This window comes from Bubalus bubalis, chromosome 20, assembly GCF_019923935.1.
Source record: "Bubalus bubalis isolate 160015118507 breed Murrah chromosome 20, NDDB_SH_1, whole genome shotgun sequence".
In the NCBI taxonomy this organism is placed as follows: domain Eukaryota; kingdom Metazoa; phylum Chordata; class Mammalia; order Artiodactyla; family Bovidae; genus Bubalus; species Bubalus bubalis.
This window is the reverse complement of record NC_059176.1, coordinates 39,655,150-39,677,931: the sequence shown is the minus strand read 5'-3', so window position 1 is coordinate 39,677,931 and position 22,782 is coordinate 39,655,150. Positions and strand designations below refer to the sequence as shown.

General features: G+C 44.8%; 1 protein-coding gene across 4 annotated transcripts in view; it reads right to left on the bottom strand.

The window, feature by feature from the left end:
- Positions 1 to 21,962, bottom strand: part of ACSBG1 (acyl-CoA synthetase bubblegum family member 1) — a 68,960-nt gene extending 46,998 nt beyond the window's left edge. For all 4 annotated transcript variants that reach the window (XM_044933313.2, XM_044933314.2, XM_044933315.2 and 1 more), the window contains exon 1: positions 21,787 to 21,962. In XM_044933313.2, coding sequence (XP_044789248.2) covers positions 21,787 to 21,866 — 80 coding nt within the window. In that variant the 5' untranslated portion in view covers positions 21,867 to 21,962. The remainder of the gene's footprint in view (positions 1 to 21,786) is intronic.
- Between the last annotated feature and the right edge of the window lie 820 nt (positions 21,963 to 22,782).

Genomic DNA, 22,782 nt, shown 5'->3' with positions numbered 1-22,782 from the left:
AGCCCCTCTTCTGTGGAAACAGTATCTCTGCACATTGTCCTTTGTCCTCTAATGCCCTCACCACTTCCACCTCATTCCAGAGACTCTTGGGTTTGTGGCATTATATGTGCATCTTCTAAAACCTGGGCCCTGCTCTCTGGAAACACCCCTGCCAATCACTGTGCTATTTCACCTTCCAACCCCAAACCCCTTCCTACCTGAGTTGTCACCTGTCAACTGCCTCTGGGGTGAGCAGGTGTTGGAAGAGGTGAAAAAACAGAGGCCACTGGGTGTTAGGGGAAAATTTAAGCAAGCCCTAAACTGAAGGCTCAGATGCAGGGCACAGCAGCAGGATGGGGCAGGGGTTATTCCAAGGCTCTCCACCCATTCATGGCATATGACTCCCAGATTGCTACACTAGGCTGGTGTGTCACTACCAGCACACCAACTTCAAGAGAATTCTCCCCTTTCAAATTCCAATTTCTTAACAGCTTTTTTCTTAGCAGTGATCCTCGCCCACCACCACTTTGGGGCACCTGACAATTCAGGCCTGGGGTGCTGCCCCTGAGCCTCTCATGGGTCAGGAGTCCCTTTGAGAACTGCTGGAAGCCCTCCGCTCACCCCTATCAGTGTGCCCAAATGCTCTTGCAGTTTCAGGGCACCCAGGGTGCTTTGGAAATCCATACACCCCAGCCCCAGTGAACCCCAGATAGAAATGCAGATCCTTCCTCTGTCCTAAAGACAGTGTGGCTTGCCCCACTTTTTTCCTCTTCCTCCCACTCTCCTGGCGAGGATAGAGCATTGATGTTGGAATTGGCACTGGGGGTCGAAGTTGGCGGGGATGGCGGGAGAAATGTCCTCACTTTGGGGGGCTAGCAGGAATGCACGCCCAGATCCCTCAGCTCCTCCCAGGCAGCTCGACAACTCCTCTAAATGTAGAGTTTCCAAACTGATAGGAGGCTGAGCAAATGGGCTTATTCTAGGCAGGAGGACTTGGGGGATGCGTCATCTTCCCTTTCTATCCCCTCTCAAAAACTGCAAGCTTGCCTTCCCTGGCACACATTTCCTACTGTTCTTCAGACCCCTCCTCCTCCAGGAAGCCCTTTGGGAAGGACCCCCAGCTCTCATGCTTCTTGCTGGAGCCGTGCTAGCTGTGTCCATCCCAGAGCGCTTAACGTTTAGAGGCTGGGTGTTCCTTTTTAAAACTGAACTGTCTACTATGAAATAAAAATCTTAAGCCCATATTCTCAGAGTTGGAAATGACCTCTGCTTGTCCCATGACTGCCAGCTCCAGGAGGCTCCTCCTTCCTACTATAATTACTGAGTACCTCCTCTGCAGACATTGCTGGGGGCCTTTGGGGCGGAGGCAAGCCCTTGTCTCAAAGGCAGAGCCTGGTCCCTGCCTCAAAGTCTTAGAGATGATGGAATTGACAGTTAATAAGTAAAGATGCTTTCAAGGTCACTGTGGGGTCACTAGACCAGGCTGGGGAAAGGGTACAAGGAAATTGAAGGAGGAAAGATGGATAGGGGTGAAGGTTTACTTAACATGAGGCAGAGGACAACTGCCCCAGGCAGTGGTGGAGCAGAGGAAGCTGGTGCAGATAGGAGAGTGTCCAAGTGCCACAGACCAGGCTGCGGACCGCCCCCAGGCCTGGGACCCCAGCCCACAGATGGAGCTTGTCCAAGGCAGAGATCTTCTGGGGACACACGGTCTCTCAGAAAGGGTGAGGGCAGGGCAGGAGTGGCCCAAGACATATCTTGCCAGGTCCATCAGAAGGAACATATTTGGGGCAGGCGCCTGGGGCCCTTGACTGTGGCTGATCCCCAGTGCAAGGAAGATCAGTGTTTCTCCTCCATCTTTGCCTAACAGGAGTGCTTGCTGAGAGACCAAAGGCTTGTCTCAGCTTCATCTTGGCTCCTGCCATGGTGGATGTGGGTGTCCCACCAGCCAGCTGACTTCTAACCCAATCTGCAGCATCAAATGCTTAACCTTCTCAAGCCAATCACACAGCCTACAGGGTCACACCAAGGTCCTCTGCATGGCCTAGGAGGAGTCTGGTCATGCCCTAGACAGGTCCCTGGACACTGGGACACATGGATTCTAGTTCAAATTCCACCTCAGTTGGATAACCTTGGGAAAGTCCCTGGTCCTCTCTGGGACTCAATTTCCCCAGGCAAGTCACAGGCAGAGGGCTTTGCAGTTTTCTGTCTATGACTGGTGATTTGGATGTCTGGGCTGGAATTCTGCTGTGCCAGGCAAGGACAAGGCTACAGGACTGGGTGTTTCTGGACTCCAAGGCCTGAGAAGCTGTGGGGAACAAGGCAAGAATAATGATAGTAATGGCTGAGTTGACTCATTGGAAAAGACCCTGATTCTGGGAGGGATTGGGGGCAGGAGGAGAAGGGGAAGACAGAGGATGAGATGGCTGGATGGCATCACCAACTCGATGGGCATGAGTTTGAGTGAACTCCAGGAGTTGGTGATGGACAGGGAAGCCTGGCATGCTGTGATTCATGGTGTCGCAAAGAGTCGGACATGACTGAGCGACTGAACTGAACTGAACTGAACTGAATGGCTAATAATCAACACTTTTGCACTAGTAACGTGTGCCAGGCAGGGTTCTGTGCACCTTATACATATATTGACACATTCAGTCCTCTCAACAGCGCAATCACTATCAACAGCTCAACAGCTTCTATCACATCCTCACTTTACAGATGAGGAAACTGAGGTACAAGGAGATTATGTAACTTGCCAAAGGTCTTTTGGTTAGCAGAGTAGGATGCAAACTTGGGCAGGTTCAGTGTTTATGCTGTTAACAGGCTGTACCTGATAGGCTCGGGCCTGCTGCGTGATTTGAGTGGGTGGGACAGGGGCCAAAGTGAGTGAGGTGCAGAAAGGTGGGCGTCCCATGGTCCTCTGAACTCCCACTCCCAAGCATTCATCATTAGACGTTTTTAATACACCCTTCTTCCAAAAGTTTGAAAAATCTGGGGTAGAGGCAAGGTTTAAATCCTCAAACCATTTTCTTCTGTTGTATTGATGACTGACAGAGAGAACTGTCAACTGGTGTTTTGCATCGTAATTGGGAGGCAGCTTGAAACTTGGAGTTGACGCAGTTCTGGCAGACAGCAAAGAAGCTTGCCATTTCCTGTCACTCGCCGTTTTTATTTGAAGACCCGCAAGTCTGACTTTGGGTTACACTTTTTCTCCTGTTATGGCTTCAGTTAGTCCATCTATAAAATGAAGGGGTGGAAGGGATGGTCTCTAAATTCCAGCTCTGATGATAGGTGGTTTTCCATGTTTCTACTAAGGAGATGAGAGGAAGAAAGAACACTGCCATTTTTCAGGTTCTGGACCAGTTCTTAGCCAGAGAAACTTCATGGTGTCAGGATAGGGGCAAGGTTGGGGTTTAGACTTCTGCCAACAGGGGTGTTGTGCCCCTGCAGCATATGGATGTTGGCTCCCAGCCTTGGTCCCTGCCCTGGAGGAGCCCACAGTCTAAAGATGGGCATGAAGGAGACAGGCACATATATGGCCTACACACTCGAGAGACATCTGTGAGCCTGGCAGGCAAAGGTGTTGTGCAGTGTGGACACAGAGCCTCGGGAGACTGATCTAGAAGAACATCATTTCACTTTATTAACAATGAGAACTAATACTTACTGAACAATTAGTACGTGCCAGGCACTGTTCCAATAATGTCATACGTGTCAACACATTTACTTATCTCAACAATCTTATAAAGCAGGTACTGAATTATAATCCCCATTTAAGAGGCAAATGAAGCACAGAGAAATGAAGTAATTTGCTAAAGTCTACAGAGCTTGTAACTAGAATGGTTGGGATTCAAATCTAGGCAATCTGGCTCCAGATTTTATGTTATGAACCATAATGGGCACTGCTTAAAATTGAGTGAGGCTCTCTGAGGCTCCTTATTCCTCTCCACACACTTCAGCAACATGGGATTTGGAAGGAGAAACTGACTCAGAAAGGCAGAGCCCTGTGGTTGAGACACTAGTTTAATGCACATGTAATTTTACATTCTTCAAATCAATATACTCCTGACGTGTCATTACAGTATCCAACATGTAATAAAAAATGATCAGACATCTGAAAAATCAGGAAATGTGGGCCAAAATCAAGAGGAGAAAATAGTCAATAGAAACATACTCGGCTGAGTAATACTCCATTGTGTATATGTACCACAGCTTTCTTATCCATTCATCTGCTGATGGACATCTAGGTTGCTTCCATGTCCTGGCTATTATAAACAGTGCTGCGATGAACATTGGGGTACACGTGTCTCTTTCCCGTCTGGTTTCCTCAGTGTGTATGCCCAGCAGTGGGATTGCTGGATCATAAGGTAGTTCTATTTCCAGTTTTTTAAGGAATCTCCACACTGTTCTCCATAGTGGCTGAACTAGTTTGCATTCTCACCAACAGTGTAAGAGGGTTCCCTTTTCTCCACACCCTCTACAGCATTTATTGCTTGTAGACTTTTGGATCGCAGCCATTCTGACTGGCATGAAATGGTACCTCATAGTGGTTTTGATTTGCATTTCTCTGATAATGAGTGATGTTGAGCATCTTTTCATGTGTTTGTTAGCCATCTGTATGTCTTCTTTGGAGAAATGTCTATTTAGTTCTTTGGCCCATTTTTTGATTGGGTCATTTATTTTTCTGGAGTTGAGCAACCTAGATGCCCATCAGCAGATGAATGGATAAGAAAGCTGTGGTACATATACACAATGGAGTATTACTCAGCCATTAAAAAGAATACATTTGAATCAGTTCTAATGAGGTGGATGAAACTGGAACCTATTATACAGAGTGAAGTAAGCCAGAAAGAAAAACACCAATACAGTATACTAACGCATATATATGGAATTTAGAAAGATGGTAACAATAACCCTGTGTACGAGACAGCAAAAGAGACACTGATGTATAGATCAGTCTTATGGACTCTGTGGGAGAGGGAGAGGGTGGGGAGATTTGGGAGAATGGCATTGAAACATGTATAATATCATGTATGAAATGAGTCGCCAGTCCAGGTTCGATGCACGATACTGGATGCTTGGGGCTGGTGCACCGGGACGGCCCAGAGGGAGGGTATGGGGAGGGAGGAGGGAGGAGGGTTCAGGATGGGGAGCACGGGTATACCTGTGGCGGATTCATTTCGATGTTTGGCAAAACTAATACAATATTGTAAAGTTTAAAAATAAAATTTAAAAAAAAAAAAAGAAAGAAACATACTCGGGCATGACACAAATGTTGGAATAAGCATGAGTGCTTGCTCAATTGCTCAGTCCTGTCTGGCCCCTTGCGACCCTTTGGACTGTAGCCCACCAGGCTTCTCTGTCCATGGAATTTCTCAGGCAAGAATACTGGAGTGGGTTTCCATTTCTTACCCGAGGGAATCTTCCCAACCCAGGGATTGAGCCCAAGTCTCCTATGTCTCTTGCATTGGCACGCAGATTCTTTACTACTGAGCCACCTGGGAAGCCCTAGAATAAGCATACAAAGACTTTAAAACGGTTACTAATAGTTCAATAATTTAAAGAAAAAATGATAGAACTGATGAACAGATGAAAATCACAACATAAAAATACAAAGTATAAGAAAAATACAATCTCTGAAATGAGAAATTTACCAGATGAGTTTGACAGCAGATTGAAAAGTTCATATACCTGAAAGTTCATTCCCCTTAAGACAGAATAATAGAAATTATTCAATCCAAAGAGCAGAGAGAAAAAGGTTTTTTAATTGAACAGAACAAAACGTTGCTGAAAGAAGAAGACAAAAAGCTAAGTAAATGCAAAGGCATCTCAAGATCAAGAGACTTGATATTGTAGATCCCAAATGGATCTGCAGGTCAACATAATCCCTATCAAAATCCTAGCTGGTTTTTCTGCAGAAATTAACAAACTGGTATAAAATTACTATGAGATTTCAAAAGACCCAGATAGACAAAACAATCTTGAGAAAGAACAAGTTGGAGGATCCACACTTCTTGATTTCAAAACATACTATAAACCTACAGTGTCCTGCTTCCATGGTGGCTCAGCAGTAAAGAATCTGCTTGCAATGCAGGAGACGCAGTTTCAGTCCCTGAGTGGGGAAGATCCCCTGGAGGAGGGAATGGCAACCCACTCCAGGATTCTTGCCAGGAAAACCCTATCGACAGAGGAGACTGGCAGGCTACAGTCCATAGGTTCACAAAGAGTCAGACGCGACTGAAGCGACTGAGCACGCACGCACAGTGTGTCCTTCAGTAATCAGGATAAAGTGGTACTGGCATAAAACAGACGTACACATAAATGCAGTAGAATCTAGAATCCAGAAATCAGTCTTCGTATTTATAGTCAATTGATTCTCAACAAGCTGGAATCAAGATTGCTGGGAGAAATATCAATAACCTCAGGTATGCAGATGACACCGCCCTTATGGCAGAAAATGAAGAAGAACTAAAGAGCCTCTTGATGAAAGTGAAAGAGGAGAGTGAAGAAGTTGGCTTAAAACTCAACATTCAGAAAACTAAGGTCATGGCATCCGGTCCCATTACTTCATGGCAAATAGATGGGGAAACAGTGGCAGACTTTATTTTGGGGGGCTCCAAAATCACTGCAGATGGTGATTACAGCCATGAAATTAAAAGACACTCCTTGGAAGGAAAGTTATGACCAACCTAGAAAGCATACTCAAAAGCAGAGACATTACTTTGCCAACAAAGGTCTGTCTAGTCAAGGCTATAGTTTTTCCAGGACTCATGTATGGATGTGAGAGTTCGACTATAAAGAAAGCTAAGCGCCGAAGAATTGATGCTTTTGAACTGTGGTGTTGGAGAAGACTCTTGAGAGTCCCTTGGACAGCAAGGAGATCCAACCAGTCATTCCTAAAGGAAATCAGTTCAGAATATTCATTGGAAGGACTGATGTTGAAGCTGAAACTTGAATACTTGGCCACCTGATATGAAAAGCTGACTCATTTGAAGAGACCCTGATGCTGGGAAAGATTGAGGGCGGGAGGGAAAGGGGACGACAGAGGATGAGATGGTTGGATAGCATCACCGACACAATGGACATGGGTTTGAGTAAACTCCAGGAGTTGGTGATGGACAGGGAGCCCTGGCGTGCTGCAGTCCATGGGGTCGCAAAGAGTCAGACACGACTGAGCAACTGAACTGATTCTCAACAAGGGTGCCATGACAATTCAATGTGGGAAGTATTCTTTTCAACAAGTGGTACTGGGGCGACTCAATATCCATGTGCAGAAGTATAAAGTTGGACACTTTCCTCACACCATACACAAAAAATTAATTTGAAATGTATCAAAGAGGTACCTAAATGCAAGAGTTTAAACTGTAAAAATGCTAGAAGAAAATATAAGAATAAATCTATATAGACTTGAATTAGGTAAAGCCTTCTTAGCTATGACACCAAAAGCACAAGAAACAAAAGAAAAATAGACAAATTGGACTACATCAAAATTAAACCTCTTTGTGCTTCAAAGGACATCATCAAGAAAGTGAAAAGATAACCCACAGAATGGAAGAAAATATTAGCAAATCATTCATCTGATAAGAGAATTAGCAAATCATTTATCCTGATATGAGAACTCTAATAATTCAACAAAATAGAAAAATAACCCAATGGAAACTGGACAAAGGATTTGAATAGACATTTTTCCAAAGATAAACAAATGGAGAAGAAATGTGTGATGTCCAGCATTATCAGCTATCAGAAAATACAAATCAAAACCAGAATGAGGTAACACTTCATACCCACTAGAATGGCCTTATAAAAAAGATGGATACTGGGAATTCCCTCATGGCACAATGATTAGAACTCTGTGCTATCACTTCCCAGGGCATGGGTTCAGTCCCTGGTCAGAGAACTAAGATCCCACAAGTGAGGATGTGGAGAAAATGGAACTCTTGTACACTTCTGATGGTAGGTGATGCAGCTGCTTTGAAAAACAGTCTGCTAGTTCCTCAAAAGATTATGCATGGCGTTATATGATTGAACAATTCCACTTTTAGGTTTATATCTGAAATAAAACATATGTCCATACAAAAACTTATACGTAAATATTTATTGGAGCATTATTCATAATAGCCAGAAAATAAAAACCCAAATGTTCATTAGCTGATAAATGGGTAAACTAAACGTGGCATGTCAATAGATTAGAATTTATTTGGCCATAAAAAGAATGAAGGACTGATACATGATATAACATGAATATGAATCATGAAAACATGCTGAATAAAGGAAGCCATTCACAATAGATGATATATCATATCAGACCATTTAAGTGAAACATCCAGACTAAGCAAATCTATATAGACAAAAAGTAGATTAGTGGTTGCCTAGGGCTGGGGGCTTGAGGGAAAATGGAAATGCTAATGGGTTAGGGGTTCATTTTGGGTAATGAAAATACTTTAAAATAGACTGTGGTGATGTTTGCACAAATCTAGAAATACACTAAAAATCATTGGATTTTATACTTTAAATGGGTAAAATTTATGGTATGTGATTTATATCTCAATAAAGCTGTTATAGTAAAAAAATAAATGCAGCCTCAGCTATCTGTAAAACATCAAATATCTTTAAAAATGAATGTAAATATGAGACAAACAAGGACCTATTGTTGGTACAGAGGACTATATTCAATACCTTTTAATAACCTATAATGGAAAATAGTCAAAAACAGAATGTGTATATATATATATATTTTTATATGTATACACACACATTTATGTATAACTGAATCACTTTCACTTTTCTGTACACCTGAAACTCACACAACATTGTCAATCAACCATATTTCAATATTTTTTTTAAAGTGAAATGATATCTAAATGAAATATGAGAGTTTTTTCATCACCACGCTTATGTGATGACTTGAAATCATGTCTGCAAATTCTTTACACTCTTCCCATCAATCAATTGTCTTATTCTCCTCTTCTTAAATATGAGATGGCCTTAATGACCAGCTTCTAACAAATACCATGTAGCAGAAGTGACACTACGTGATTTCCAAGGCTAGCTCATAAAAGGTAATACAGTTTTCACCTGATTCTCTCACAATACACACTTTTTTGTCCTTGACCTACCATGTCAGAAGTCAGGCTACCTTGAAGCCACTATGAAGGAGACCATGTGAAATTAAATAGAGGAGATACTGAGCCTTCCTGGTTGATCCAAACCCCAGCCTATTGCGTCTCACCACCTCAGGCATCAGACATATGAGTAAAGAACACTGGAGACAACCCCAGGCCCAGCCACCAGTTGTCATGTCAAGAAAACACTCAAGCAGACTATACTAGAGAAGTCCACTAGCAAAACTAAGGTCTCTGGTGAACAGCAAGAGTGGTAAGTTGAAAATGCCCCCTACCTAAATATTCATCTCCTAATCTCTCAAAACTGAATATTACCTTATATGCCCCCCATCCAATAAAAGGGGGGGTGTTGCAGATGTGATTAAATTGAGGATCTTGAGACAAGGGGTTGATCATGGATTATCTTGGTGGGCACTAAACTCAGTCCCATGAACTCCTTATTGCAAAATTCAGACTTAAGCTGAAGAAAGTAGGGAAAACCACTAGACCATTCAGGTATGACCTAAATCATATCCTTTACAATTATACAGTAGAAGTGACAAGTAGATTCAAGGGATTAGATCTGATAGACAGAGTGCCTGAAGAACTATGAATGGAGGTTTGTGACATTATACAGGGGGCAGTGATCAAGACCATCCCCAAGAAAAAGAAATACAAAAAGGTAAAATGGTTGTCTGAGGAGGCCTTACAAATAGCTGAGAAAAGAGAAGCTAAAGTCAAAGGAGAAAAGAAAAGACATATGCATCTGAATGCAGAGTTCTAAAAAATAGCAAGGAGAGATAACAAAGTTTTCCTCAGTGATCAATGCAAAGAAATAGAGAAAAACAACAGAATGGGAAAGAGTAGATATCTCTTCAAGAAAATTAGAGACACCAAGGGAACATTTCATGCAAATATGGGCACAATAAAGGACAGAAACAGTATGGACCTAACAGAAGCCGAAGATATTAAGAAGAGGTGGCAAGAATACACAGAAGAACTGTACAAAAAAGATCTTCATGACCCAGATAATCAAGATGGTGTGATTACTCACCTAGAGCCAGACATTATGGAATGCGAAGTCAAGTGGGCCTTAGGAAGCATCACTACGAACAAAACTAGTGGAGGTGATGGAATTCCAGTTGAGCTATTTCAAATCCGAAAAGATGATGCTGTGAAAGTGCTGTACTCAATATGCCAGCAAATTTGGAAAACTCAGCAGGGGCCACAGAACTGGAAAAGGTCAGTTTTCATTCCAATCCCAAAGAAAGGCAATGCCAAAGAATGCTCAAACTACTGCACAACTGCACTCATCTCACACACTAGCAAAGTAATGCTCCAAATTCTCCAAGCCAGGCTTAAACAGTACATGAACCATGAACTTCCAGGTGTTCGAGCTGATTTTAGAAAAGTCAGAGGAACCAGAGTTCAAATTGACAGCATCTGTTGGATCATCAAGAAAGCCAGAATCCCAGAAAAGCATCTACTTGTGCTTTATTGACTATGCCAAAGCCTTTGACTGTATAGATCACAATAAACTGTGGAAAATTCTGAAAGAGATGATAATACCAGACCACTTGACCTGCCTCCTGAGAAATGTATGCAGGTCAAGAAGCAACAATTAGAACTGGACATGGAATAATAGACTGGTTCCAAATCAGGAAAGGAGCATGTCAAGGCTGTATATTGCCACCCCATTTATTTAACTTCCATGCAGAGCACATTATGTGAAATGCCAGGCTGGATGAAACACAGGCTAGAATCAAGATTGCTGGGAGAAATATCAATAACCTCAGATATGCAGATAATACCACCCGTTTGACAGAAAGCAAAGAGGAACTAAAGAGCCTCCTGTTGAAAGTAAAAGAGGAGAGTGAAAAAGTTGGCTTAAAATTCAACATTCAGAAAACTAAGTTCATGGCATCTGGTCCCATAACTTCATGGCAAATAGATGGGGAAACAATGGAAACAGTGACAGAGTTTATTTTTTTGGTCTCCAAAATTACTGCAGATGGTGACTGCAGCCATGAAATTAAAAGATGCTTGCCCCTTGGAAGAAAAGCTATAACCAACTTAGACAACATATTAAAAAGCAGAGACATTGTTTTGCCAACAAAGGTCCATCTAGTCAAAGCTATGGTTTTTCTAGTAGTCACATATGGATGTGAGAGTTGGAGTATAAAGAAAGCTGAGTGCCGAAGAATTGATGCTTTGAATTGTGGTGTTGGAGAAGACTCTTGAAAGCCCCTTGGACAGCAAGGAGATCCAACCAGTCCATCCTAAAGGAAATCAGTCCTGAATATTCATTGGAAGGACTGATGCTGAAGCTGAAACTCCAATACTTTGGCCACCTGCTGTGAAGAACCAACCCTGATGCTGGGAGGGATTGGGGGCAGGAGAAGGGGACAACAGAGGATGAGATGGTTGGATAGCATCACCGACACAATGGACATAGGTTTGAGTAGTCTCCGGGAGTTGGTGATGGACAGGGAGGCCTAGCGTGCTGCAGTCCATGGGGTCTCAACAAGTCAGACATGACTGAGCAACTGAACTGAACTGAACTGGATTGCAATCCCATGTATCATGAGAGGGAGATAGAGGGAGATTGGACACACACACAAAGGAGAAGAAGGCAGGGTGAGCGCAGAACAGAGACTGGAGAGGTATAACCACAAGCCAAGGGTAGATGTTGGTAGAGGAAAGAAGAAGAAAAAGGAAAGAGGCAAAGAAGAGGAGATTCTCCCCTGCAGCCTCTGAAGGGAGCACAACCCTGATGACACCTTGATTTTAGCCCCATGAAACTGATTTCAGACTTCTGCCCTCTAGAATTATGAAAGAATAAATGTATTCTGTTTTAAACCACTAAGCTTATGGTGATTTGTTACAGTGGCAACAGGAAACTAACACAGCCAATGAAGAACAGAGGTCTGCCAACAACCTTATAGATAAGCTTGAAAGAGGATCTTCCATCCAGATGAGTGTTACCCTGGCTAACATCTTGAGTGTAACCTCATGAGAGACCCTGAGCTAGAATCACTTAACTAAGTTGCTCCTGAATTACTGACCCATAGAAACCATGAGAGATAATAAGGAATGGTTGTTGGCTTGAGGCACCACAGTTTTGAGTGACTTGTTAAGCAGCAAGAAATAACCACAACATTTTCACTACAAGAAATGCTACAAGAGTGTATTCAGGGAATAATGTTTATTCAGGTTTATAGTGGGAATTACACTAGATGAAAACATGGATCTGCTAGGGGAAGCACACTGATTGAAACCACCCACCCTGGCCAGGTACCATAGCAACTATTTGCATGAGTTGTTTTAGGACAAGATGTCCTGGTAAGGAACACGGAACTAATAAGCCTCCACCAACCAGAAGAGTTCAGGAAAGGTCAAGAGAAGACACCACATGTCTGATCACCTCCTAGAATCCTTTCTGGCATCCACCTTGGCTGAACAAGGTGTGCACCACCAGGATGGACTTTGAGTCAGAATAATTGGCTAAAGACAACCCAGAAACTAATCCCATCACCATAAAACCCAAGACCGCAAGCCATGTGACAGAGCTGTTCTCCTGGGTTCCCTTACCCTGCTACTCTCCTCCCGGTGCCCTTTCCCAATAAAATCTCTTGCTTTGTCAGCACATGTGTCTCCTTGGACAATTCATTTCCTAGTGTTAGACAAGAGCCCAGTTTCAGGCCCTGGAAGGGGTCCCCCTTCCTGCAACAGATCTACAAGAGGGAATAAAGATCACTGGAAATGCTAAATATATTAGAAACAAGGCAAGGATACCTGCTCTTACTGTCTCTATTCAGCATTATATTGGAGGTCCTAGTCAGTGTAACAAGGCAAGACAAATTAAAAAGTGAAATGATTGGAAGCAGGTAGAAGAAATAAAGCTATCTGTTAAAATAAATAACAAATTTGTATGCATAAAAAATCCAAAGGAATCTACCAAAAAAAAAGCACTAGAACTAACAAATGTAATTAACCAAGATCACAAGATTCAAGGTCAATATTTTTTTTAAATCAATTGTATTTCTATACAAACAACAAATGATTAGAAAATTAATTACAAAATACAATTTACATAGTATCAAAACCCATGCAATTCTAAAGAACAGGTTTAGGAAAAAAGTGTGTAAGACATCTACACTGAAAACTACAATTCATAGCTGAGAGAAATCAAAGATCTAAATAAATGGAAATACATACCATGTTCATTGATCAGGAAATTCTCCCCAGTTTGAAACATAGATTCAATTTGTTCTTAGCCAAAATTCCAACAGTCTTTTTTGTTGAGACTGACTTGTTTACTTGCTAATTCTTGTCTGACTTTTTGTGACCCTATGGACTATAACTGGCTAGGCTCCTCTGTACATGGGATTTCCCAGGCAAGAATACTGGAGTAGGTTGCCATTTCCTTCTCCAGGGGATCTTCCTGAACAAAGGATTGAACCTGAGTCTCCTGCATTGGCAGGCAGATTCATTACCTCTGAACCACCAGGAAAGTCCCATGACTAGATAATTCTAAATTCTGCATGAGAATACAAAGGAGCTATTGCGTGGACTTCCCTGGTGCCCCAGTGGCTGACTCTGCACTCCCAATGAAGGGGTCCCAGATTTGATTCCTAATCAGTGAACTAGACTCCACATGCTGAAACTATTATGGAAATGAGTGGGGGCAGGGAAGGGAAGCCAATAAACAGGGCAGATCGGGTGGAAAGGAAAGTTTGCTTTATTTCAGGTGCTGGCAACTGTCGGGGGAAGGTGGTGGATATTTTTCCAAAGGCTGACTTCTTCCCCTGACAAGCATGGGGTGCGAGCATTTATAGACAGAGTAGGGGATGCTGTTACCTGCAGAAACAACATAGTCATCTCTAACAGTCATCTTCAATCGGTCATCAGCGGTCTGACTAGCATTATCTTGGTTGTTTTAGGTACAGTTAGTCTTCAATTTGGGTGCACTTGTTCTCATTTTTTTTGTGGTCAGTTTTCAGAATTGTGGAAGCTCAAGTCCTGGGTACAGTCTGGTCATCATGTAGTTAACTTTTCCACCTGGTGTTTTGGTATCTTTAAGACAGCTCACACGATATGGCTAAGAATATTATCTACAGCCCTTGAGAACGGAAGGTCCTTGACTATGTTTAATAACTACATTATTATTATTTAGTCTCCTTAGACTGTTGTCCTTTGTTTCAGTATTTCTCATTTCTCTGATTAAACTTATTCTTTGACTAAAGTTTTCCACAGACAAAAGGAAGGCAGAGGACATGATGGGGGGGGGGTGGGGGGGGGGGGGGGACAAGGACCACACAGTCCTGCTCTGTTTCAAAACTAAGAGTTCAAATGACACAACCAAAGATCCTGCCTGCCACAACTAAGTGCAGCCAAATAAATAGATAAAGATAAATATTAAACAAGCAAACGAACAAACAAAAAAACCCAAAGGAGCTATTGTGTTATTAACCCATTATAACAAGCATCCCCAAGTGTAGTGACTTTTTAAAAATAGGCATTTATTATCTTGCAGTTTCTATGAGTTAAGAATCTAGGTTTAGCTGAGTGCCTCTGGCTCAAAATCTCTCATGACATTGTCATCAAACCGTCAGTCTCAGCTGAAAGTTTAACTCATGGGGTTGTGGGCAGAACTCAGTTCCTTGCAGGTTGTTGGGCTGAGGATCTCAATCCCTCGCTGGCTGATGGCCAGAGGTCTCCCTCAGGTCTTTGCCACCTGGGCCTCTCCCTCAGAGAAAGTAAGTAAGAAAATGAGAGACAGCAGTAAAAATGAAATCATGGTCTTTTTATAACCATATCTCTGAAGTGAAATCCCACCACTTTTGCCATATTCTGCTTCTTAGAAATAAGTTAGTAGGTTGGTCCCCATTCACGGATATGGAATTACACAAGAATCCAAAAGGCAAGAGTCAATGAGGCACATCTTAGAGGCTGTCTACCACGCCCAGGACAGCCAAAACAATCGTGTTTATAAAACAAAGGAACAAAGTTGAAAGACAAACATCACCTGATGCAAGACCTAGTATAAAGCTATAGTAATGAGGACAGTGTGATATTGACATAAAGATATAAAAATGGTTTAGTGGAAGTAAATCCAGAAATAGATTCAGACATGTAGCCAGTTGACTTTTTTTTTTTTAAACAAAGGGGCCACAACAATTTAATACAGAAAAAAAAAATCATTTTCAACAAAGGGCATTTGAAGAACTGGATAAATATGTGAGAAAAAGGAAAATATTAATTTGAGATGGATCATGGGCCTAACTATAAAAACTAAAACCATAAAGCTTCTCATAGAACATATACAGAAAGAGTTCTATGTGTTCATAGAGGGACTGATATCAAGAATTTATGGAGAAATCTCTACAAATCAATAATAAAAGGTTTAATAATAAAAGCCCAATTACAAAATGGGCTAAAGTTTTGGATAGATACTTCACAAAAGAAGATGCAGAGATGGCCAACATGCACATGAAAATATGTTCAACATCATTATCAGGGAAATTAAAATTACAATGAAATACCACCATTAACTCACCAGAAAAGCTATAATTGAAAAAGAGTAACAATAGATAATGATGACAAAGATGTGGAGCAACAGAAACTTCTTGTGGGGATGCTAGGACCACTTTGGAAAACCTCTGGTGGCTTCCTTATACATGTATTTGTTGTTCAGTCGCTAAGTCATGTCCAGCTCTTTGTGACCCCAAGGACTGCAGCATGCCAGGCTTCCCTGTCCTTCCCTATCTCCTGGAATTTGCTCAAATTCATGTCCATTGAGTCGGTGATGCTATCTAACCATCTCATCCTCTGCTGCCCTCTTCTCCTTTTGCCTTCAATTTTTCCCAGAATCAAGGTCTTTTCCAATGACTTGGCTCTTCATATCAGATGACCAAGGTAGTGGAGCTTCAGCTTCAGCATCAGTTCTTATAATGAATATTCAGGATTGATTTCCTTTAGGATTGACTCGTTTAATCCCCTTATATGTATACCTATCTTTTGACTGACATGAAACAACAGCCTGGTTCCAAATAGGTAAAGAAGTACGTCAAGATTGTGTATTGTCACCCTGCTTATTTAACTTATATGCAGAGTATATCATGCGAAATGCTGGGCTAGATGAAGCACAAGCTGGAATCAAGATTGCTGGGAGAAATATCAATAACCTCAGATACGCAGATGACACCACCCTTATGGCAGAAAGTGAAGAACTAAAGAGCCTCTTGATGAAAGTGAAAGAGGAGAGTGAAAAAGTTGGCTTAAAATTCAACATTCAGAAAACTAAGTTCATGGCATCCGGTCCCATCATTTCATGGCAAATAGATGGAGAAACAATGGAAACAGTGGCAGACTTTATTTTGGGGGGCTCCAGAATCACTGCAGATGGTGACTGCAGCCAAGAAATTAAAAGATGCTTGCTCCTTGGAAGAAAAGCTATGACCAACCTAGACAGTATATTAAAAAGCAGAGATGTTACTTTGCCAACAAAGGTCCATCTAGTCAAAGCTATGGTTTTTCTAGTAGTCACGTATGGATGTGAGAGTTGGAGTATAAAGACAGCTGAGCGCCAAAGAATTGATGCTTTGAACTGTGGTGTTGAAGAAGACTCCTGAGAGTCCCTTGGACTGCAAGGAGATCTGACCAGTCATTCCTAAAGGAAATCAGTCCTGAATATTCATTGGGAGGACTGATGCTGAAGCCGAAACTCCAGTACTTTGGCCACCTGATGCGAAGAACTGACTCACTTGAAAAGACCCTGATGCTGGGAGGGATTGAGGACAGGAGGAGAAGGGGTTGACAGAGGATGAGATGGTTGGATGGCATCACCGACGCAATGGACTTGAGTTTAAGCAAGCTTTGGGAGTTGGTGATGGATAGGGAAATCTGGCGTGCTGCAGTCCATGGGGTTGCAAAGAGTTGGACATGACTGAGCGACAGAACTGAACTGACCTTTTGATACAACAACCTAGAGACTTCTCCAAGGAAATCAGTATATATGTCTACAAAAAAACCTTATACAAGAGTGTTTGCAGTAGCTTTATTCATAAAATCTCCAAACCAGAAACAACCCAAATCCCCTCAACAAGAGAAAGGATAAACAAATTGTGGTATAGCCACATGACGGCATCGTACCCAACAGTATAAAGCAACACCACTGCAGAAACACTTGACAGTGTGGAGGAATCTTGTAGACACTGTGATTAGTGAAAGGAACCAGGCGTAGAAAAGCACATACAGTGGGTTCCATTCGTATGATGTTCAAGAGCAGACCGAAGAGTGGCTTTTCAAATCTAGTTATTTAAGGATGAGTGGGGGTGAAAGTCGACTAGAAGGAAGCACAGAGAACATTCTGGAGTGATGAAAATATTCTACATTTCTATTGAGTTGTTGATTACATGGGTATATGCTTTTTGTCAAAAGCCATCTAGTGAAAAATTTGCTTCCATTAATAAAAAACACAACCCATTACATTTTGCAGATGTAAATTCTTATGTACAGCTTCTTGGGGCTAGAGTCTGTGCTAGGTCCTAGATGTCCTTCACATGGTCACAACCTTTGCAGTTTCCAAAGTACCTTCCTAGCCCTGACTTCATTGTTCCTCACAGGCTCCTTTGCAAGGAACCAGGGCTGCCTGTGGAGGAAGGCTATAGAACCAGGACCCAGGGAAGCACACATGGAACCAAATGTGATACAGGACTTTCTCCCGCCACTGCCCCTGTCTTTTGCAGGGACAAAGAGTTAAGTGAGTGAGTTCCTCGTCCCTGGAGGTATTCAAGTCAGGGTAGGTTGATAATATGTGAATGTTGGGTTAGACTCAATGACCTAAAGAAAAACTTCACTGGCCTGAGAGGCTGTCAATAGGGAACTTGCCTGGGGACAGAGTGAGTCAGCTTCTGGTTCAGTGTTCTGACTCCAGGCCAGCCTGCATTCTGCTGTTCCCAGTTAACGACTCTGTAGCCCCTGCAAAACCTCAGCTCTGGCCTGGGTTAACCTGCATCCTCAAGGCATCCAGATCTGTATTCAGATGTCTGGGACAGGGTTATTTTGCTGTAGGGACTCCGATTTCTGGGATGTGCTCTGCCCTTTATCCTAGGACTCTTGACCTTGCCTTCCAGTGGCACTTATAATATACTCCCATGTCCTCTGGGACAATATTTATTCAACAATAAATATTATATATTTTTGAGTTTGAAGACTACACTGCTGTTATTTATTTATTTTTAAAAAAATTTTGGCCGTACCAGGAAGCATGTGGCATCATAGTTCCTCAGCCAGTGACTGAACCTGCACACGCTGCATTGGAAGCACAGAGTCTTAACCACTGGACCACTAGGAAAGTCCCAACAGGAAATAATCTTCAATAGACGAATGTATGCTTATGGAAACCGATAAATAGCAAAGAATCCAAAATATGAGAAAGAAAGTAATTCTACTACAATAACCATTTTTTTTGTATCACGGGGAAGTGAGGGGAAGGAAGTTGGGAAAACTGGAAGGCCCTGGATATTCCATATTCTTAAGGATGCCTGTATAATTTCCATAGTATTTGCATTGTGATTGTTTGTTCCTCCCAGACTTGCATACCCCAGAGATGGGGAGCTCACTCCCTATCATCCACAGGAAGCTTTGGCCATGAGAGCAGCCTTCTTCACCAGGCTTGCAGCAGCCTCCTGTGCCTGCCCCATGCTCCTGACTCCAAGGGGTCTCCTCTCTGCCCCCAGTGCAGAGCAGGTAGAGCTGGGAAAGGCAGCTGGGAGTCCAGGAGTACAGTCAGTTCAGAGTTCACTGTCCTCCTCTCGGCCACACTCAACTTTGCAGGTTCCCTTCCTCTGGCGTCTGCCTCCAGCCCACCCAACTCCAGCCTGTCTTCACCGCTGCCAGAGACACCTCCACAAACTAGGCTCCTCTTCTGCTTCTGCTGCATCCATGCCTCCCAAGTCTCCTCTTTGCCTCTTCTTCTGACTCTGGTGGCCCCTAGTCTGGCCACACCGGCCTATCCAGACCTAGCAGTTAATCTGGCCCAATCTAACTGGTCTGATGGCTACCTTAACTCTTCCACAACCACACCTTCTGTCCACAGAATGCCCCTGCCTGCCACCAGGGCATCCACGGCCCTTCAAACCCAGGGTGAACTGTCCCCTTCTCTGGTTCTTTTAAAGCCCTTCCTCCAACTTGGGCCTCTTCCAGCTCAGGGAGGCTGGTGCCTCTACTGGACTAAGAATTTAACAGGACTCTGGACATATCCAATGGGTACCCCTGATGGATGGCACAGTCTACAACTGTGGCCTCAAAGGGCACAGAGCACAAGCTGCCAGGTCAGCATCAGATCCGCCCCAGCTCCAGCCCAGCAGAGGCTCCTTCCCTCCAGCCCTGCAAGTGGTGTGATACAAAAGGAAACTCATCTGGGGGAGCCTGGCATGCAAACCCTCCTCTGCTCTCAGTCTCCAGCTCCCCGATCTCCGGCCTTCCTTCTGAAACCCTGGAAAGGGGAGGGGGGAAAGATAAGGCCTCTCCCAGACTATTGGAGGAGTGTAGACCCACCCTGCCCCAGGAGCAGCAGCCTGCCAGGGGCCACAAGGCCAGGAGAGATGGACAAGCCTGAGATGGAGCCCTGTGCTCCTGGGGCCAGTCTGGAGGGACGAGGAGCATCACGGCCATGGTAATGGCTTCTGACCTTAGAACATGTTAAACAAGGGTTCAAAGCTCTTTCCTCGTAGCTATTCTGCAAGGCCTAGGAGGTTCACTGTGCCTGTGAGGGGTGGCCCTTGTGCCTTTGGAAGCATTTCATACACACCAGCTGATAGACTCTGCACAGATTTTCTGCAAGGTCAACAGAGGTCAAGCTTTTGTCTTCCTTTGAACAGAGAGTGATAATGAGACTCAGAGAAGCTAAACAACTTACCCAAAGTTGCTAAGCAAGAAAGCGGAGGGGGACTGACCTTCTGAGTTTTCTGCCCTCTCTTCCCTCATAGGCCCCCTCATATACCTACCATTCCCTGCTCTGCCTCCCTTTCATAGAGTCTGCAAAAGGGGCCCCCGCCTCTGTGAGCCCATTCCCCAGGGTGAGGGAGCTCCAGCCAGCCCCCTTGAATCCTATTGACCCTCTGCGTGTGGCCCACGTCCAGGGAGGGGGCTGGACCTCAAGCTCTTGGAGGCCTTGCAGGTAAGGTGCCTCTGCTTCTGCGAGGAAAGGAGCCCACTCTGGGCTCTCTGGAGACCCAGGGCAGGGCCCAGACCCTCAGCCTCGGGGGGCAGGGGGGTCCTCTGTCTGTCCGTCACATTGACATTTCTTTCATTTGCTCCATCTTTCCTTCCTCATAACTCCCATGAGAACAATGGCCATTCACTCTGTAGCTCAAACACCGGCAACTCTCCCCAGAGGGCTCAGCCCCTGGCATTTCTCCCTTGTCCTTCTCCCCTTCTGTACTGCGCACTGCAGCCAGCGAGACCTCGCCCCTCCCTGAGTTCCCCATCTTTCTTCGCATCTTCTCACCATCCCAACGCTGTTCCCTCTAGCCGCACGGCTCTTCCTCTCTGAATGTCAGTGCCCTCCTGGCCATCCAAGGACTGTGTGATGTTCGGGACTTTCCTGATGGTCCAGTGGCTAAGACTGCACGTTCCCAAAGCAGGGGGCCTGAGTTCAATCCCTGGTCAGGGAACTAGATCCCACATGCTGCAACTAAGAGTTCGCACGCTGCAACCACAGATCCTGCGGGCCGCAACTAAGACCCAGTGCAGCACCCCGCCCACAAAACAAACAAAATAGTCCGCGGTAGAAGCCCCTCTCGCCTCCTCTGGGCCTGTACCCTCCTGGCACAGATCACAGGCATCTGGAGGTCTGTGTGTCTGCCTTCTCCCTGCCCTCTTGTTGGGGAATCCTGGGGCCAGGACTGGGTTCCAACTTCTCAGGATCCCCCATCCTTGAATGGGGAGGGCCTAGGCCAGAGTGGGCACTGGTGATGACTGACAAACTGAATCTGCTTCCTCTGGATCACAGGTTGCGCTCAGTCGCTCAGTCATTTCCGACTCTTTGTGACCCCACTGGGGTGTGCCCCCCAGGCTCCTCTCTCCATGGGGATTCTCCAGGCAAGAATACTGGGGTGGGTTGCTATGCCCTCCTCCAGGGGATCTTCCCAACCCAGGAACTGAACCCAGGTCTCCCGTGTTGCAGGTGGATTCTTTACCAACTGAGCCACCAGGGAAACCCAGATTAGTAGAACACATACAGCAGAAGGGCTTTGGGGGAACTTCACCTCTTGCATTCATGTCCAGACAGGGAAGCTGCAGCCCAGAGAGGGGCAGGGACCCACCAAGGTCACACAGCAAGTTGGAGCCGGACTCTTTGGTTTTCCCCTGTCCTTGTCTGACATTGACCCCACATGCCAAAGTTCCCCCTTGAGAAGACAGGGAAACATTCTTATTGTCTTCTTCTTCCTCCATCCAACCGCAGCCCCCTACTCATGCCCTCATTCTTCGGCTGAGCCCCTCTGGGCCACGCAGGGGAGTACGCATGTCCCACTCCAGGGCTTATCCCATTTAGCGATCATCCAGACCCTTTCTTTAGTTTCCTAGATGAAGAGACTGAGGCTCAGAGAGTGAAGCAGCCTGCTCAGGGTCACACAGCAGAGTCAAGTCCAGAACTTGGCCATGGGCTCAGTGGACAGAGACCCGACTTCCGACTTACCTGGTTCCCACGTTTTCTTGGGTGGTCCCCAGGCTTGCATCCAGCAGGCTCTCCTGCGGGGCTGCTCTGCTGTCCGGCATGCTGGGGTTCTAGGGGGGACAGCTGCGTCCGGCTCCAGAACTGTGTGGCACCAGCCTCGGGCATCTGCCAGAGAGAGCGGTCTCCCTCAGCCTGGGAGGTTGGCCTTGACGGGGCAGGGGGGCGGGCCTGGGGCCGGGGGAGGCGGCGACTGGAGTGGCCCAAAGAGACCTATTTCCTCTCCATTTTTAGAAACTCAAAACACTCCTCAACGGTGAAATTGCTCAAGATTAAAACTTTCCTTTTCTTTGTGGTTTTGTTTTCACTCAAGACGAGAAGAATTTCAATGAAGCCAGTGTTCTTTTTCATGCAAATCTGCTCTGGTTCTCCCAGGAAGTCTGGCCAATGGGCTCAGGGCTTCTGGGTCCCCAGAAAACCTCCTCACTGGCTTTAGAGGCCATGTCAGAGCGCAAGGGGTTCTCAGCACCAGTCTGGATTCAGATCCTGCAGTAGCTGCTAACCTCACCCTGCAAATCTGCCTCGCTGTTGACACAGCACCCAGGAAGGGGTTTTACCCTCTCAACCCATCTCCCCCAGGTTCTGCGCTGAAGGCTGGAGCTCTGAGCAGGACCCGTGGTTCCTGCCCTCAAGGAACCCCAGTGTGAAGGAAGGAGAGAGACATTGCCAACACTGAGGACTACGGTACAGTTGACAGAAGCATTTGCACAGAAGCAGATGTAATAAGGGACCCAGGAGCGTGACCACCAGGGCCTCCTAGTAGAAGTGTGGATCTGCTCCTTCAGTTAGAGGAAAGCAGGGTGTTGATGGTGGGTTTGCAGGCATCTGTAAACAGATGTGGGAAATTCACGTACGGCAGGGCAAACTGAGGGCTTTCTCAGAATACCAAGAATCTCCTCCCTTGGGCAGTTCTCGCCAGAACGAAGTACCGTGAACTGGGTGGCTTAAAAGAGAAATGTA